Source organism: Olea europaea, chromosome 12 (assembly GCF_002742605.1).
Source record: "Olea europaea var. sylvestris chromosome 12, O_europaea_v1, whole genome shotgun sequence".
In the NCBI taxonomy this organism is placed as follows: domain Eukaryota; kingdom Viridiplantae; phylum Streptophyta; class Magnoliopsida; order Lamiales; family Oleaceae; genus Olea; species Olea europaea.
Window position 1 is genome coordinate 13956228 of NC_036248.1, and position 20512 is coordinate 13976739.

At 35.2% G+C, this 20512-nt stretch overlaps 3 protein-coding genes across 3 annotated transcripts in view; 2 read left to right on the forward strand and 1 right to left on the reverse strand.

Moving 5' to 3' along the window:
• LOC111405778 (EID1-like F-box protein 3) overlaps positions 1-4409 on the forward strand; it is a 10679-nt gene extending 6270 nt beyond the window's left edge. The window contains exon 2 of the mRNA XM_023034807.1: positions 4167-4409. The gene's annotated coding sequence lies outside the window, so the exon portion shown is untranslated. The remainder of the gene's footprint in view (positions 1-4166) is intronic.
• LOC111405777 (EID1-like F-box protein 3) lies at positions 3312-4409 on the forward strand. The gene has a single exon (XM_023034806.1). It carries the CDS (start codon positions 3315-3317, stop codon positions 4152-4154), a length of 840 nt encoding a protein of 279 aa, XP_022890574.1. The 5' UTR covers positions 3312-3314; the 3' UTR covers positions 4155-4409.
• An 81-nt stretch (positions 4410-4490) lies between these two features.
• On the reverse strand, positions 4491-13307 carry LOC111405775 (apoptosis-enhancing nuclease-like). The gene is made up of 7 exons (XM_023034805.1): positions 13083-13307; positions 7121-7272; positions 6899-7032; positions 6533-6741; positions 6227-6433; positions 5628-5708; positions 4491-4975 (listed from the first exon to the last, which is right to left on the reverse strand). Exons 1-7 carry the CDS (start codon positions 13133-13135, stop codon positions 4723-4725), a joined length of 1089 nt encoding a protein of 362 aa, XP_022890573.1. The 5' UTR covers positions 13136-13307; the 3' UTR covers positions 4491-4722.
• Positions 13308-20512: the final 7205 nt, after the last annotated feature.

Below are 20512 nucleotides of genomic sequence, written 5' to 3' on the forward strand. Positions count from 1 at the left end.
GTGATTTTACATATAATCGATCAATATTTTTCAGGAATATTGAAATTATAATATCATATTCTTTTAGAGCAATTAATATTTTTCTTGTTTTTTAAAAATATTAATAACAACATGTTTCTTCAGGTACACCAACACAACCTTTTTTTTAATATTATTTTTATATATATAAAATGTGCTTTATTTTGAAACACAACGAGACACATAATCTTCAATATAAAATTTATGCTCTACATGAGTATAAATACAATATTCTTCTGGAATATTGACATTAACGATTTATTATACCTTTCGAGCTAAATAATAAAATTTATACCTTACATGAGTAACAATGAAATATTATTCATGAATATTTATATAACGTGTGTTACATTTTTTCAAGAACATCAACATTATATTCGTTTAAAATAACTATAATTTAAATTATGTTTTTACAGGAGCGTTGAGTCAATATTCTTTTTGGAATATTGAACTTGTAATATCATGCTCTTTATAAGAAAGTAATATTATTCTAAAATATTAATAATGTTGTGCTACTTCAGGAGCAACAACAAATTATTTATAATAGATAGATATACAATTAATAGTCTTTTGGAATATTAATTATAATGTTGTGCTATTTTTGAAACAATACGATGATAAATTCTTAATTTGAATTTCGTAGAATAATATCTAAAAATATTTAATTACCATATAGACATGACATGAATTTATATCGAAAAATTAATTACCAAACATACATTAAGAAAAAAAGGATCTCCATACATAGAAGTTAATAAAATTGATTAAATCTTTTACCAACATATAAAAGATACTAAACATTCATGTGAATTTCACATATATAGAAATTACAGATAGAACTAATATGTAACAGATTCAAAAGACAGAATTAATACTGAATGATATGTGGAAAAAAATGATCGTGTATGAATAAACAACGTGAATTAACATATGTTCAGAATACACATACAAACGTGAATTAGAATTAATGTATATACCAATGAAAAGTAGAGAAGAAGAAGCAACCTCGTTATGATGCATATGTAATCGAAATATTTCACATGTTACCAAAGTAATTTTGATATACGTGATAAATATTCATACTTATAAAAATTATTACCTTCATTAAATTTTGAAAAATTAAGTTATCGTGTTGAATATGCTGATAACGTGTTATAAAAGTGAAGAAAAGAGAAGTGAACAGAGAAAAGTCAATAGACTTGTGTGTATTTTATTAAAATCCAAAATCCTAATTTATAGGACAAAATCAGGGATACAACAGTAATAATTTTTAGGACTGCAAAAGTATATTGTCATTTACCTCTAAACTCTAATACACTTACTGTTTACAACAAGTTTAAAATTTTAAATTAGTTTTTTTTACTTAAAATATACAAAGTTGTCCAAAAAAAGATATCTCTATACCTGCCAGGCTGCCACGCGTCCAGATAAAAGACCCCCACAATGGACCACTTGTATTGATTTCATTGGATAAAAAACTAACCAATAATTGTACGCACTAACCTTGCGCTCTTTCCATGTGGATTCCAAAGGTGATGTTCACTGTTCAGCTTGCAGATAAATAAGATAAAAATATATATCATGACGAAAATAAGAAGGAAATGACAAAATAAGGAAAAGACAAAGATATAATGGTCGATAATGATACAAGCGGATCAAAATTTGGATATACTGTCAAATATAAATGCTTTTATAAATCAAAATTAGCAAATTATAGTATGTCAAACAATGAAGTTAATTTAATTATTCAAGGTCATCTTTGGGAGTGATTTTTTTCCCAAAAAAATTGATTTTTTGACCGTTATTTCACTATTTCAGCCATCATATTTGACTTCTTCACTCACATGTGGACCCTACTTTTCTTTTAACGATCAAAAAATCAATTCTCAAAATTACTCACAAACATGCTCCAAATGTGAGAAAATAGTAACTCTAACTCGTTCGGCTTTTGCCCGAGGCAGAGAGCCCCACACTCTCTTCAATAGTTCCAGTAATACAAAAGCTCGACTATAACATCTATTTAAAAAATGGAAGTGCTACATTTATATAATTGTTTACATAATGGTGTCCATAATTACACGTGGTACTTGATCCAACATTTAATTCAAATCTCACATTTGCATATCAACAATCGAATGATTGCCACATCACATTATGGACACCATTATGTGCAATAATTATGTACAAGTAGAATTTTCCTTTAAAAAAAGATGCTTAAAATAAATTAGATTGTTAGTAAAATCAAGTTTACCGGATAAATCCTCTAAAACTACCACTATCGATATATTAAACACTGCTTTCGAGCTTAAGAGGAACTTATCTTATATGAACGCACATGTCAACTATTCAATCTTCGAATTCAATGTTTCTTATTTTTTACAAATAGCAAGCCCTTGATGGCTTGTTTATATATATGTCAAATCTTGAGATAGTTTGAAGAGTTCGTTTTTGTATAATTTTTGAAAAGTCAAAAGTTACTTATAAAATTAAAAAATTGCATTTGAATTAATTGAATAATTTTCTGAAAATATTTTATCCGATTAAATGAATTTATAAAGGAAATTGGTGTAACAAAGCTTCTTATGAAACTTTCCCATAAGAATCAAAAGTTCTATCGAAAGTGTCGAAACATTACTATCTAATCCTAACATTATAAAAAAATAGAATTATGTACATAATTATTAATGATTTCGACTTGAGTTAAAATTTACATCAATAAAATAGATCTCTTGTCTTCAGTGAACAAGAAAAAAATTAATCATTGTTGATGTGACAAGAGAATCGTACCTTGACACTGGGGAAGGGGATTGTGCCTATCTATACCAAACACATTGCAACGGGATAGGCCTAACTAACAAAATTTTTATTTTTTTAGTATTTATTTATCGTTTTTTCAGATATTATTTGCTTTATTCATTCTGTATCAACATAAACCGACCGTTCGATGTGATGTCAAATCACAGTCAATTCAAAGTCCAGAATCTATACGTGGAGCAACAAAGAATCGTACATCCCAGATATTTTAGTGTTGCGAGTCATTCATTTCCCCAAAATTAGCCACGTATTCCTCCCCGATATTTTTAGCATGATAGAGATTTTTTCCTATCAACCACGTGGCATCATCTCCACTACAGTCCGCACGGTTACGTTTCTCTTCGATTCTTCGCTCAACCAATCTTCAGTGGCAACGATAGTCTTATTGAATAAATCTTTGACGCGTGTCTCACATGCTGAGGACTAATGATTTCTAGGTAGTTATTATTTAATTCTTTGCCACGTGTCCCTCTGTTCGTTACATGCATATATATATGCGTTTGCAGAGGATAATTCCTCCCATCGTCGTAGTAAGAATGAGCGAGTCTCCGAGTCAGAGACGGAGGGTTCACCAGGCTACTGAGTCTTCCCAGTCCGGGATTTTCAATGAGCGTATTCTCGTCCTTGTCTTCGAGTCTTTAAAATGGGATATTCGAGATCTTTGCGCGACTGCGTCTGTTAACCATAAACTTCGCGCCGTCTCGAAACGACTTCTCTGGAGGGAGCTATGCGTGTATCGCGCACCTCGAATGATAGCTACATTGATGGATGGTGTGCCTAACAGCCGAATTTGCGGCGGATGGCAGTCGATGGCGAAATTACTATTTTTCTGTTGCGGATGTGAGTCGACTCGGTGTATTAGACTGAGTCAACCCTTGCACGGTCATTTCATGAAGGAGTCCCGGTTTTCGAAGACTTCGGGTCAGAGCTTTTTGACGAAGAAATGCAGAGGAGATGTGCTATATTTGAGCGACCCGTGTGAGCATCCAGCAAGGGGCAAAGAGTACGATTTAGGTATTTATAGAGGGGTATTTCGGGAATTTAAGAAGTCGAGGACCCGGGAGTGTTTGATAAACCGCCGGGTGGAGTTTGAGGAGAAAATCCGATGTCCTTATTGTGGGACTCGGGTCTGGAGTATGACAGCGGCTCGGCTTGTTCCCAAGAAGAGTGCGGCTAGGAGACTCGGCTCGCACGATGAGGGATTAGAGTATTTCGTGTGCCTGAATGGGCACTTGCACGGGACATGTTTGCTGGTGCCACTATCGTCCGATGAAGATGAAGCTGCTGATGATGAGAGTGGTGATGATTTGGACGGTCAGTAGACCGTAATGTATCTATATGTCATCGGAATTGGCTGGCTTAGGTACTCCGCCGCATGGAATTTACAGATTTTTCTTTCTTGTACGGTCAGTGATTCCACGTATTGATATGGAGTCATTTTCCTGTTGTAAATTTGATGCACCATTGTGTCTGTATATTTTTTGCATTGATGGAGATTAGTAACATTTAGTGTAAGATAATGTTATTAGTTTATTACTTTTAATTCATTAATGGAGACTTAGTCACAAATTCAAGTAGACCCATTTAACTGGACTGTATATACTTGCGCTCCTATTCTCTTGTTTACAAGGGAAAGTTTTATTTTGTCCACCTCAAAGAAAACCTTATTTCAAGTCTCACACCTGCCACATCAACAGGTAAGCAATCTTATCGCGCCCACCGTGGGCAAGAAAACAATTTCTTATAAAGGATGGACAAGATTTTAAACTACTGTTTTCTTAAAACTGTCCATCAAACCCAATATGGATTTATTAACTTATTTCTCTTCATTTCCAACAATATCTCGGTGGTCGTTAACTATATATACACACTACCTAAAGAATTTCCAAATCACGAAAGAGGCCCTGAATCCAAACACCAACACTTGTAATTTGATTTGGAGATATTGAAAAGTTCATCTGGTGTCATATTCTCAAGTTCTTTGGGCTTCCAAGAATCAAAAGTGTTGGTAGATGCATTATGAGCAGCCAATAACATCCCCATATCTTTTCTTGGGTGACATTGTGACCGCATTTTCTTGTACAACCTCATTGCTGATACACAATCTTCGTAAGGATCATGCAACCCCGACTGGATATCGTACCTATTAAACCAAAGCCCATGTCATCAACCAAACTTACAATATTCATGAACAAAACATTTAAAGGAATTGCAAATCGACTAGAATAGTTACCCTACTAAACTATTTTAGCAGTATATGGAGATTGCACTTAAAGATGAAAACCATTTTTCCTATTTGACCACAAAACTGTTGGGCCATCTTACTGAAATCTCAATTCAGATCAATGATCATGAGAAACAGACTGTCAATTTTCAGAAAAGTTCACTGTAAAAATATTGCTTGTCTGAAGCTGCCATTCTTGCAGTTACACAGAGAACATTATTAACTTCAATATATTTTTCACTTGGTCTAGAGTTCATGACAAAAAAATTGGAGATTATGGATTAGTAACTGAAAGGAAGCCAAAGAAAAATCGAGGACTATTCAGAGGGAATGACAGATACTTATGAATAGCAACTAATAGGAAGCCCACGAAAACCGGGGACTATTCAGAGGGAATGCCAAAAATCCCTTGTAAATGTCCACGCCCACCCCTAAGAGTCGTTCAGGTTGTTTTTATATACTTAGTCTCTGGTACTTCCATTTAGCTCCAAAGCTCTTCTATTCCTTTGGTAAATTGTATCTTAAATTAGCAAAAAAGGAACCCAAGAATAATCACTGGATGGCAACTTACCCAAGAGAGGTCTTGGTGAGGTACTTGAGCGAGTGGCTGACGAGGTTTGTCTTCATTAAGGGAGGGTATTTTGCTGTATCCCTGCACATAAAGAGGGTGAAAAATTAAGCGCAACGGAGTACGCAGCAAAACAATTTCATCTACATCTTTCTTATTTCATTACTCTTGATTATAGAAGCTAAAATTCAAGGACAATCAGTATACAATGACCAGCTCGCAGATACACTAGGTAGAAATGGAAGTTCATATTACAATCCACTGGCGAGAACTCAGTCAAGTTAATTCAAGAAAATATGAAATCATTAAAATTTATAAACCAATAAGTTAGCCTTTTAAGATCGATCCTCCCCATTTTCTGGTGCTTATTTCCTCCCTTTTTTTGGAGATGGGACAAAGGAAAGGGAGTAGGATTTGGAATTAAAGAACATAAATCACCATAAACCAAAATATAATGAGCTCTGTATATTGTCCACGAGCCTCCACACAAGAAGTCCATTCTCATTGAAGACAATAAATCAATTTCTTCGAACAGGTTGTTGGATGCAATGTAATCTCATGAAAATGGATTTGTAACCTTAATTGCCCCAAAATGACTTCACCTCAGGAGATGATCAGGATAATTCATTCTCAAGCAATTTAAATCGTGCCCAAGGGAATGACCCACAAGAACTCTAGCTTTGCCACCATGTAACCGTAATCTTCCAATCGACTCTCCATTGTAGAGAATCTGCAAAATTTTATCTTGCACTTCCTTGAGTGGCATAGCATCTCTCATATTCTCCTCAGTAATACCAGTAACTTCGTTCCTAAAACAATAATATACATAGAATTATAACTGATGAGCATGCCTATTAACCTAATTAAAAACTTAAAGAATAAATAGATCATATGCATAACCCAGATACCTAAAATTGGTAACAGGAATTAGCGGTACTACATAAGTATGGAAAATCGGTTTTTCCTCTTCATCAACAAGGCACACCCTAGCACATATATCCAGTGACCCATCACTTCCTCCACCAACCATTTCGCAATCCATAGCGATTGCTTCAGGAATCCTCCCACTGTCATTAGTATCAATTTGAGATTCAGTCCAATGCATCTTCACAAAATCCTGTATAATAAAACAAAACTTTTGACGTTCACATGCTTGTAACATTCAAAGTCCATTTTCCAACAACCATAATATTTCCTGAAAAAAAAAAAAAGCTTATGAATCTATGAATTTGTGTTTAAGGTAAAAGGAGGGAAAGTTTCCCAGGTCAACTCACAATGGGGAAAGGAGCAGGTAGGCAACAGATTTCCAGGTGTTCACAGAGAGAAACTGGACTGTCGAAAATTCTCATACAGAGGCTGCAACCTCTTTCAGAGGATATCTTTGAACAATTCCCTTTAGCCAGTGAACCTAAAGGTTTGAAAAAATGATTATACGTATGAGCACCTGAGTCAACCTTTGACATATAAATTTTCCAAACTGTAGTATCGTATATCACCAGTCGAGTGCTCCCTTAGTGATGCAAAGGATTTGCAATGCTTTTGACACACACCACATTGAGGCTGGTGAACTGAGTGATACGAGATTTTCATATGTGCAACAAGATGCTCCTTTTTCTTATACTGCTTGAAACATGCTGCACACTTATGCCTGGAATCAATCACAAATTACACACAACTTCCAGTAATTTAGGGGGATTATTCAAATATTAGAATATGATAAAGTTAAGCCGTCAGTATGGGTTGATTTTGTAATGCACAGTGTCAACTTATGCCAACCAATCTATTATAAAGTAAACAGTAAGTGACGAATTACTGTGGAATGAAGATAGCCGGTCAGCATAATGTCACAAAGCTTAAATTGATCATAAACAGAGAGTTCACAAGAACCTAGTGCAGTACATTTTGTCTATGAGAGAGATGGATAGACAAAGTTTCTGATTCCTTATGATATAATTAGAGTATCACCTATATGATAAGGCATCAAAGGGATTGTTGCATTTTAAACTCAAGGAAAACATTTTCTAAGAAGCCTTCCAAAAATCTCTACAAGTTTGACTACACCCGGCTCTCAAAATAAGCAAAAGGAGATAAAAACGTATGGAATCTCTCAATCTGTCCACTGTTAAACCTCTTATATTTCTCACCTTCTAAACCTTCCTACACGAGATCCTTTTCAGGTTGTTGTATCTTAGCAACCTAACAGACAACACGTGCAAAAGATGCAGCTGGAATATGCGAGCGGGAACTTCAGTTAGTCAGTTAGAAAAATTGGAGTTAGTTTGATCTAGTCCACGTGTCCATTGTATCATTGGAGTTAGTTTGATCTAGTCCAAGTGTCCATTGTATCTACTTTGTCCAGCTAGAACCAGTTCGATTTTGTTGCGCATTTGTCTATTTATACTCAGCAATGTAATGTACATTTACGATCTGGAATACAATTGATTCTTTTCTTCCTCTTCATTGTTTTGTTATGGTATCAGAGCTTTGTGCTTCTGCCATTTGCCATTTCAAACTTTAATTGTGTTCCTCATTGATCAATTTCTTCTGATTCGATAATGGCATCAATTATGAATGCTTCGAACCAAACAAATTCATCATCATTGGTGAGCAATTCTCTTGTTGAGGATGTATCTAGCCCTTACTATATTCACCACTCAGATAATCCGGGACTGATGTTGGCGTCACAGCCCCTCACTGGTGACAATTATGCTTCATGGAGTAGAGCAATGATGATCATTCTATCCGTGAAGAATAAACTAGGTTTTGTGGATGGATCGTTATCCAAACCTGAAAGTTTGTGATGATCAAATTAACAGTTGGATTCACAACAACAACATGGTCATAGCTTGGATCCTCAATGCCGTGTCAAAAGAGATCTCAGCAAGTGTCATTTACTCCGAGTCAGCACATGATAGATGGGTTGATTTGAAGGAGAGGTTCCAGCAGAGAAATGGACCAAGAATTTTTCAGTTAAAACTTGAGCTAATGAATCTCACTCAAGGCCAGATGTCTATGAGTGTTTATTTTACCAAATTGAAAACAATTTGGAAAGAATTGAGCAACTATCGGCCGGTATGTTCCTGTGGAAAATGTGCTTGTGGCGGTAACAAGAAGATAGCAGATCATTACCAGATGGAGTACGTTGTGTCCTTTTTGATGGGATTAAATGATACCTTTGCACAGGTCAGGGGACAATTGCTACTTATGAACCCCATACCTTCTATCAATAAGGTGTTTTCCTTAATCTCCCAGGAAGAGCATCAAAGGAGCATAAACGCCAATGCAGGAAGCTCCGGCACTGGAGATTCAATGGCGTTTTATGCAAAGGCTGACTCTAGGAAACTCAATACAGGGCAAACACATACCAGGTTCCAAAGAAAGGACAAACCAGTGTGCACCTACTGTGGGCAGGAAGGTCACTCAGTGGAGAAATGTTACAAGTTACATGGATATCCTCCTGGATATAAAATGAAACAAAGATCAGGTGCCGTGAAGGCAAGCTGCTGCAAATCATGTAATTTCTGAGCCCTACTCAGAGCAAGTAAAAAGCAGTGCTGGGGGAGACTTTATGCAATCCTTAAATCCTGATCAATACCAGAAATTATTGAGTATGTTAAGCAGTCATTTGGTCTCTGCAAAGGTGGACACCGGAATTGATGAGCACTCTAATCAAGTATCAGGTACTTGTTTCTCAATCTCCCTTAATCCATGGCTCAATTCACCTAGGCATTGGGTATTAGACTCTGGGGCAACCAGCCATATTTGCTTCAATTTATCAGCCTTCCAGAATGTGAAGCCAGTAAAGAATGCCTATGTTACATTGCCAAATTATAAGAGGATCCCTGTAAAATTCATTGGCACTTTGAGATTTGGTCCTAATTTGATACTTGAAGATGTACTGTATGTGCCGCATTTTAAATTCAATCTAATGTCGGTTAGCTCATTGACCAAGGACCATTGTATTGATGTCAGATTCCTCACTAACATGTGTATTATCCAGGATATGCACAGCAAGAGGATGATTGGCAGGGGTAAAAGAGTTGCAGGTTTATATGTGATGAGTGATACTCCATTTGAGTCAGCACAAATCAATGAAGATAACAGTTTGATTGATGAAGTTTGTGTTTCAATTTCTTCGGCAAATAAAGTGGATGTTCATACATGGCACCACAGATTAGGGCACCCATCCTTCCAGAAGTTAGTTCTCCTAAAGGATCATTTGCATTTGAATTGTGATAAGTTCAAGAATTACAGCAACGTTCCTTGTAGCATTTGTCCATTAGCAACGCAAAGAAGACTTTCTTTTGTCTCAAATAATCATTTTTCTGCCAATGCTTTTGATTTAATACATTGCGATACATGGGGGCCTTATCATATTCCATCTCACTCCGGACATTGCTATTTTCTTACCTTGGTAGATGACTGTACGCGATTTACATGGGTTTACCTCATGAAGAACAAATCAGATGTTAGTTACATTGTGCCCAGATTTTTCAAATTAGTAGAAACTCAATTTCACAAGACAATAAAGAAATTTCGATCTGACAATGCACCCGAGTTAAGGTTCACTGATTTCTTTCATTCTAAAGGAGTTCTTCATCAGTTCACTTGTGTCGAAAGGCCTGAACAAAACTCCGTTGTTGAAAGAAAACACCACCATTTACTGAATGTTGCCAGAGCTTTGTTCTTTCAGTCACAAATCCCCATCAAATTCTGGAGTGAATGTATACTGACTGCCACCTTCATCATCAACAAACTTCCATCTCCCATTTTACAAAACAAAAGTCCTTTCTCCATTCTATACAATGCCCCGATTGATTATAGTCAGTTTAAAGTGTTTGGAAGCCTGTGTTTTGCGTCTACTTTACCTTCTAGTCGAACGAAGTTTCATCCTAGAGCTAGAACCTGTGTTTTCATGGGATATCCTCCGGGAATAAACGGGTATAAAGTATATGACATTGTCTCTAAAACCTTTTTCATTTCTAGAGATGTGATTTTCCATGAACATATTTTCCCTTTTCAATCTATTCCCTACCAATCTGATGTCATCGATCCCTTTCCTGATCTTGCCATTCCTATTTTTGTTCCTAAGTTACCCTTGTCCACACCACAGCCCAATATTTTTTCTGATGAACACATTGTAAGTACCAACAATATACATGAATTGCAGCCCAATTCTCCTCCTATCAACACTCCTTCCATAAATGATATTCCCAGAAAGTCAGTCAGGTTTATCAGACCGCCCTCCTATCTTCGAGATTTTCATTGTAATCTTCTCATCAATACTCCACAGCCTTATGAATCATCACCATATCCTTTATCTAAATAGCTCTCTTATAAAACTTTTGCACCATCTCATCGTCAATTTCTTCTAACTATTTCATCAAATTTTGAACCTGAATTCTATTATCAGGCTATTAAACATGATCATTGGAAGGATGCCATCGTAGCCGAATTAGATGCTATGGAAACAAACAATACCTGGTCTATTGTTCAACTGGCTGCAGATAGGTTTACAAGATCAAGTATAAGTCAGATAGTAGTGTGGACAGATACAAAGCGCGCTTGGTCGCCAAAGGCTATACCTAGCAAGAGAGTTTAGATTTCACTGAGACTTTCTCCCCAGTCGCAAAGCTAGTTACTGTAAAAGTTTTCCTCGCCATAGCAGCTGCCAAGAATTGGCATATCACACAGCTTGATGTCAATAATGCGTTTCTTAACGGGGATCTCTTCGAAGAAATATATATGGAGTTACCACTGGGATATAGAGCATATGCTGATTCTCGCATTCAGGGGGAGAATTTGGTTTGTCGACTTCACAAATCAATTTATGGTCTTAAGCAGGCATCCTCGGCAATGGTTCTCTAAATTCTTCGATGCCCTCATTACTCATGGTTTTAAACAATCAAAGTCCGACTACTCACTATTTACCAAAGGTTCTGGTAACAACTTCATTGCCCTTCTAGTATATGTGGACGACATTCTCATTACAGGTTGCAACCAGCATGAAATTGATTGTTTAAAAGTCTTTTTGCACACTCATTTTAAGCTAAAGGACCTTGGCAATTTGAAGTATTTTCTTGAGCTAGAAATAGCCAGATCCCAGCTTTTTTTGTCACAACGACAATATACTCTGCAATTGTTAGAAGACACTGGATTCTTGGCTAGCTAACCAGCCACTCTACCTATGGATCCTAAACTCAAGCTTAGTTCTTTTGAGGGTGATCTGATTACTGATCCTTCCATGTATCGGAGGTTGATTGGCCGTCTCCTTTACCTAACCATTTCAAGACCAGATATTTCTTTTGCAGTCGACAAGTTGAGCCAATTTGTTTCACAGCCCACACAGCCTCATTTGGATGCAGCTCACCATCTTTTGCGGTATATCAAGGCTACTCCAAGGCAAGGACTCATGTTTTCTACACATTCTTCACATCAGTTGAGAGCCTTTACAGACAGAGATTGGGGCTCCTGTCTTGATACACGAAAATCAGTCACCGGCTTTTGTGTTTTTCTTGGAGACTCTTTGATTTCTTGGAAAGCTAAGAAGCAGTCCACCATATCCAGATCTTCAGCAGAAGCTGAGTACCGTGCATTAGCCTCAACCGCCAGTGAGTTGATTTGGCTTCAACAACTACTTCTTGATTTTCAGATCATACAAAAGGATCCTGTCTTAATTTTTTGTGATAATCAAGCGGCAATTCATATTGCTTCTAATCCAATTTTCCACGAACGAACTAAGCATATAGAGATAGATTGTCATTTTGTTCGAGACAGAGTTTGTGATGGTTCTATCAAGCTCTTACCAGTTCGATCTTCTCACCAATTGGCTGACATTTTTACGAAGGCGTTACCAGCTACCTTGTTGTTTCCTCGACTATCCAAGATGGGGGTTGTCAACCCTCGCCTTCCATCTTGAGGGGGAGTAACAGACGACACATGTGCAAGAGATGCAGCTGGAATATGCGAGCGGGAACTTCAGTTAGTCAGTTAGAATAATCGGAGTTAGTTTGATCTAGTCCACGTGTCCATTGTATCCACTTTGGACAGCTAGAATCAGTTCGATTTTGTCGAAGTCAAAAACTAATTTGATCTTCAGCTACTTCTATAATGGCAAGTTAAAAGAATACCAAGTATTGCAAACACGAGCAAATGAAAATCAACAATCTGATTGTATTAATTATAATGAACACCTCGCAAAACAGTAACAACGACAAATAAAACCAGCCAAGTAATCCAAAAACATTAACAAAGAACAAATGCATTGCCCACAAATAAAACGAATCACTAACACGGGGTATCTTTATATTCTTAGTTCGAACTTAAAAATCGTTATATTCTTAGTTCTAACTGTTTTAAGTTCGTAAGAAAAACGAATTTCTAAGTAATAAGAATGATTTTCCCCGCAACATAACAAAGGGTTCTCATAAATTCACTTGAGAGAAATGGAAAAGTTGCCTTGCTGTTGTTGTTGTTATTGCGGGTTTCGCAGAATTTTCACTGGATTCCATGGTGTTCTGAGCTGAAATTATTCGTAGACAAAGAACTAGAAGATTATTGAAACGTTGAAATAATGCTAGACGGATTTGGGGTAGGGCTAGGGTTTCTAGAATTATTGTTCAGGAAAATTGATAGAGCACTCAAACCGTTAATGAGTTCACGTGAACTTCATCCCTTTTTTTTTCTTTTCTTTTTTTTTTAATAACGGAAAACCGCGGACAAGTATCTCTGTTCTATATAAATTGTCCAATTTAGGTGAACGTTTGTATTCTTGTGTCTATGAGGTTATAAGTTTGTGGCATCTTATATTCGACGATGAACTGTGTGATTAAAAAGGGATATGTTCGTGAGATGTCATATATTATCCCGTGAAATATATTTTGAGGGATATATACTTTTCGATAAAAGATTAAAGAATGAGAAAAGGAGAAACAAACCGAACAAGGCAATAATTGGTGACTGGGGGATTTAGGGGCGTTGGTAATATTGTTGAAGAGAAATTTGTAAATAGATCTTCTATTTTCAAGTACTTAGAATATTTATACTCAATTAAATAAAATTATTAAAGATAAAATCAATGACACAAGGTTTTGTTTCTTTTATTGTCGTAACCATAAGTTAGAATTTTAAATATTTTAGTTGTGTAATTGTTTAATAGTAAAAGCAATGATTTCTTCTATTAATTATGAGCTTTAATTTAAGTTATTTCATTATAATGTGTAAAATGTACAAAACAATTTACGTATATTATCAATTTGGTCAATAAAATCTTACTAAACAACAGAAAAAATAACTCGGTAGGGAAGTTTAACTTTTCATTTAAAAAAAAAAAAAATGAAAAAATGTAAAGGTACGAGATCCATTTACACGTTTTCCAAACGCTAGGGACCTAACCGCAATTTTTCTTAATCAAAATTAAGGGCATAATAGTCTTCATAAAAAGGACCAACTAGCCACCAAACATATCGCTTAGGGATGTTAATGTCAGGAAACAAATGTTAAAGACCATTTACGCACTGAAGAAAAATGTTAGCGACCATTTACTCCAAATTTCCCAGTAAACAATATTTGAGAGAGCAACGCTATTCATCATCACAGATTCACAAGTGTTAAACACCATTTTAGGTGGCAATTATATGTCATTAAATTATAAATTCATTTAAACGCAAAGTCATATGACTTGTGTAATTGAGCATATTAAATATAGCCACTTAAATTGGTACTCTAGCACCACTGATGTTAAATAACATTATTCTATTTAAGATATTCATAACCACGCGTCAGGTTAGAAAATATAAGAAAGTAATTCTATTTAACATTGCTCGTGGCAGCACTAGTTTAGATGACAATTGCATAACATTAAATGATAGATTCACTTAAATGCTCTTTCACATGGTTTATTTAATTAAATCTATCGATTATTTTCATAATGTCATTTAGATTGGTGCTGTAATACCACTACTAGTAGTATTAGAGCACTAGTCTAAATTGAACTTTAGTACAGCTTTCCACCCTCAAACTGATAGACAATTCAAACATTAGAAGATATATTGTGATCGTGTGTCCTAGAGTTTGGTGGACATTAGGAAAAGCATCTACATTTAATTGAGTTTACATACAATAATAGCTATCATGCCTCTATTGGCATGGCATCCTCTAAGGTTTTATATGGGAGGAAATGTAGATTGTCTATTCATTGGGATGAGATTGGCGAACGTAAGATCTTGGGCCCAGAAATTGTGGAGCAGACAGTACAAGCAATCGAAAAGATCAGAGTTAGCACGAAGAAGGATCAAGATAGACAGAAAAATTATGCAGATAAAAGGAGAAATGACTTGAAATTTGCGATAGAAGATAAAGTACTTTTAAAGGTTACACCCCATGAAGGGGGTGCTAGGATTTGGTAAAAGGGGTAAGCTCAGTCCAAGATACATTGGTCCTTTCGAAATTTTAAAGCCGGTTGGAAATGATGCATACCAGTTAGTTAGCCTTACTACCAGAGTTTTCAACTGTACACAATCTCATTCATGTATCAATGCTCAGAAAGTAAGTCCCTGACCCAACTCATGTGGTGAGACATCAACCGTTAGATATTCAACTGAACCTAAGTTACGAAGAAGCACCAATATGCATCATAACTCAAAAAGTACAGAAGCTACACAACAAAGAGATACCCATTGGTTAAAGTGTTATGGCAACATCACTCAATAGAAGAAGCTACTTGGGAGCAAGAAGTTGATATGTGAGCCAAGTATCCACAACTCTTCGAGGAGTTCCAAGGTAAATATCGGGGATGAAATTTAATTTAAAGGAGGTAGGTTGTAATATCCCAAATTTTTTATTACTAGTCATTAGATTAAAAAATAGGACTCAAGTGCTCTATTATTAAAGTTTAATGATCTTATTAACTACTAGTCAATAGTTTGAGGGCTTAAGTGAAGAGTTAATTTGGAAGTTCAATGAAATTATATGTAAAATATATGTAAATATATCAATTAGCCATGATTAAAAATTATTTATTTGACCACATGTATTATTTACCATATTTTAAGCAAAGTAATTACTTTAACCACATAAACTAAGGTAATTGATTTGACCACATGCATTATCTACAGTAAGTTTCAAGCCAAGTCAATTGATTTGATCACATGATTAAAGGAATTGAGTTGACAACTTTCAAGACAATGCATCAATTATATTTTGATCATACCTAATATCTAGCCATTTTCTTTCAATTTTCTATAAATTGTCCAAGAACTTACATTATAAATAGGAGTTAAACTCAACATTGGACTATACCTTACCAATTATTTACATTATTCCTCTCTATCTCTATCACTTTGTCTCAAGAATTTTATCTTTTCTCGTCTTTTTCATATTAAATTTGGTCATATACTTACACAATCACACAACCCAACACGCGGCTCAATGATCTTCCTCCAACAATCACTTCTTCTATCATTTTGAATTGTCAAGTGAAAGGTAAGTGTAGTAGTACGAATTGTTCTTTCATTATTTAAATTACGAAAATTTATATTATTAATATGATGTCCGAAATTCAAGTTATGATTATGATAAAGGTCATATGTGTGTAAGTTCAAAGGATCGGAGTTTAGTAGCACTACTCATGTGAATTATAGCCACGAAGTTCGGATTTTAATTCCCGTGTCTCCATATGTATATTATGATTTTTCGTAATTAAATATAAGATGCAAATTCGTTATTATTCATTTACTGAGATTTATGGTTCACATGTTTATGTTAAAAACTTTATAGGTAACTAGAAAGGGCGGGTTTGAGACGATCGAAGGTGGATTGTGCTTGAGTGCATGAAATGAAGAGTGATTTAAGTTTAAGTTAAAGATTTTAATGATGTTTAGTTTAATTTATTTTTTATTTTAATCATTTCATGTTAAAAAAAAAAATTATGTTTTTCATTGTTTAGGAAAAGTATCATCTTACAGTATATGTATAATGATTCCAAAGGTAAAAATTTGGGTCCTTACACTGGCAATTCTTGGGAGCATAGCATAAAGTCTCTCAGGGAAAGGCTTGAAATCTCCACAAGAGCTTTCAACCCTGTTAGCATTGCTGTATGGAGTAATGCATAGTTCCATCATCTTGTACCCAACCAAACCCAAATGTCGTACAAAAATGATTTAGTTTTGCAACTTAAGGCACCAGAAAATGTGCGTTTGCTGCAATGCATCTATCGTGGGATCCATGAATTTCACGTTTTATGGTTTCTTCACTTAACAACACTGACACTTACCAGGCATCATCGGGAATTCGGGATCATTAGATTCAAAAAATGTAGCTCCTAAATTTTCTTGCGTGGCATGACCGCATGACATAAATTGGCGTCCATTTTCTTCTGCCATATAGCAATTTCACCTTTCTCAGATTTCTTGTCCCAACAGAGAAGCTATAATATCCCGAAATTTTATAGAATATAATTTAATTTTATTTATGCTATATTTTTAATGTTTTGAAAATTTAAGGACTAAAGTGTATATAAAGTAAACTTTAATAATATTTAGATTAAAATATAAATATTGACGGGACGATGATAAGTATACGGATATTGGGCTCGTTGGATAGAAAATAATTAAAAACGCATTTTAGACTCGAGAAAAAATTAATTTGGGTTAGTCGAGCCCAAGTTATCGAAGCCGGAAGATATAACATTAAAATATTATCTTTATTACTTTTGTTTGGAAGAATTTAAGTGGAGAGAGAGATGAAAGTTGTTGAGATATTTTATTGTTTTATTATTAATAATAATATTTTATTAAGTGTGTTTTGCATTGGGAGGTCTCACGTGAAGTAACAGGATTCTAAGTAGGTGGTAGGTAAGTGATAATTGATTTGTTTATTAAATGAAATAAAGTAGAGAGAGAGAGAGAATTATGGGAAGCCACGTTCCTAATGGTTAAAACAAATTCCCTTGTATATATATGGTGCACTGTCACGTGTAAGATATAAATTATTTTTTTAAATTGTGGGCCGTTGGCAAGATTTGGGTCAAGTTTCTGTTTCAACTATTTTGATCCATATCTCTTTCCCCACTCCCACACGTTTCCTCATTTTTTTTTATATAGATATTTTTATTATGTCATATGAAAACAATAGCTTTCATTCACTTCACTGTAATATTATTGCACGATAAGGCAGAAAGAAAAGAAAAGATAGTTGCAACGTGATTTTGGGTTTTCTTATTCCAAGAAATTATTGGAGCGTGAACCTTGTTTTGACTTCCAAAATTTAAGCAGTTTAACAAGGTAGGATATGAGGTGCAGTATTTTTTTTTAATTTCTCGTTTAATTATTTTGGCTACATGTGGACGAATTTCATATTTATGAAAGTTAAAGTTATGATATTAATGCTATGATATGAATGATATGGCCATTCCGGTACAATGAAATGAAATGATATGATATGATATGATGTGAGCTCTTACCGGATTTAAAGTTATGCGACGGTATGGTATTCTGACACTTGTGTTAAAATTATTTTTCGGGATCGCACCATTAATGTAATATCCTACTGAGTATTCCCATGTACTCACCCTTTTCCTACACCTCACAGGTTAGATCAGGTCCTGTTGGAGCGTGGTGATTCGATGCGTGGTTGTGCCTCATTTGCTGGACGAGAATTTATAATTTTAACAAGTAATTTTAGTTCATTGCCATAGACATCCTATTTTAAAGATTAAGTTATCAATTATGTTTATTTGCTACATGGATATTTTTTTTTTGTTTAATTCATTTTAAATAGAGCTCGAACTATATGTTACTGCTTTTATCGATTTTAATGGTTAAAAGAAAATTGATTAACTGTCAAGTTCACGTCAAAGACTTTTGCATTTTTCTAAGGCATCTACAGCCTTTTCAAGATTTATAAGATGCATGGTCAAAACAATGATTCTGTACCTGTCACACCAAATTTTCAATTGTCTGCCTACCACAGTTAACTTTATGCAGTGAAGTTGTATTATTCATTTGTACTTTGAATTGGATTTTTGATAAAAATATTCATAACCCATATTCACTAATCATGCTAGTATAAAAGATGTTAAATACGGACAAATGTCATTTCATTTTATATACTGTTCGAATTAAATATTATTTCTTACACCAATGTCACTGTTTAATAATAATTGAATATTTCTATTGGAAGAATTTTGTGAATAGTGACGCCGAAATAAGAATAATGATGGTGACAAAGCCAAGGCAAGAGTTGGACTCTTTGTCCTTAAGTCGAATTTGCCCCGCAACGGTGCCTACGGATTTCGGCAATTGACTCCCAAGATACAACGGCTACACTTGTGTTTGTAGCACTCCAAAACACAAGTACAACGAACCAAATGTAGGCTTATGTACTCCACAGATGAAATGAAAGAAAATCAAAATAAATGAAATGATTTTGATTTTGGATAGAAGAGAGGATGAGAGACGTTTTTGCATATCAAACTGTGAGGAATAGAACACCCAAAGGATCCTATTTATAGACCATGAAGGAGTGTGGACGAAATGGTTGAGGCCAAACCATGCACCCTTTCCAAATAATGCACCTTTATGAAAAGGTGTCTATTCATTAATGGTTGAGGTCTTTTTCGTAATTTCTCATTCATCCGATATTGGTTTTCGAAATGCCAAATATACCCTTCAATACATGCAGAGAAATCAAAATTCTCTTTCGGGGGCGTTGCCCCCGACCCCCCACGAGGGGCGCTGCCCCCTCGACCCTCGCGACCTGACCGGGCAGGTCGATCCCCGTTTGTGCGCCCCGAAACGGCGAAGTGGCAAACAATTTTGCCTAAACTGATTGAGTCGAGCTTTTGAGTATTTGGCCGAATTCGATACGAACTTTAATCGATTTTCAATTCTCAATTTATTTAACCAATATCCAACAATTTCTTTACTGACAAATTCATTTCAAAGTAGTAAATGTAACTCTCATAGCCATGTGATGTAACGTGTTTGGATTTTCTCAATGAAAATAAGTTTTTAAAAGTATCTTTGTCTTTTGTCACCTGTTAGCTAAAATTCTTTAGTTAAAATGTTTAGTTGGCCATGAACACGTCGAAATATACTCATTTACTCCTAGCAGATTAGATTTCTAGAATGTGCCAGATGATAATTTAAAATTTATTAATCATGTGGTTTCCAATAAATTTGATTCTTTTATAATAAAGTTGGTAGCGACTAAAATAATAATAAAAATAATAATAATAATAAAATAAAATAAAAAAATTTGGGTTGTTACAGAAGCTTAGCAGTCTCTTCACTCCTTGGGGCATTGCCATGCTTTAAAGTTTGAAGCATCCAGCAGCCACCAGGCCTAGGAATACGATCAACTTCCTTCATGTATATTCCACCTGCAATGAAGACGAACCAAATACAGACTGTACGCCAAGCTGTTCCGTGAAGTTATTTAACTGAAGATAAAACACTGCTGGATAAGAATCTTCTCATGAGAAGGAAAAAGAGCCTGTTAATATTTTGAACTTCGATAAGGGAAAGCCGCAAAGTTTTTGTCGTGTTTGCTGCAGGGGGAGGCTACATCCTTGATAAATAGATACGGACTAGCAATCAATTGCATGTTTTCTTATGTTCTTACAGTACGCTTGAGATTAGTGATAGCTTCATCATTATCTTATTAATGCCTACTTATGACATGATACAGAATATTGGACTTACGTGAGGGCTGATGCTGAAGGCTTAGATGAGATTGGCCTTCTAGCCAATGCTGGAAAGCTAATGATCCCAGTGGAGAGAACATTTCCAATTACACAAGTTCAAGAAGTTCATGAGGCCAATGATAAGAGGCTGATTCAAGGTAAAGTTGTGTCGGATCTTGATGAGTTCAAACCTGCTGTCCATGAA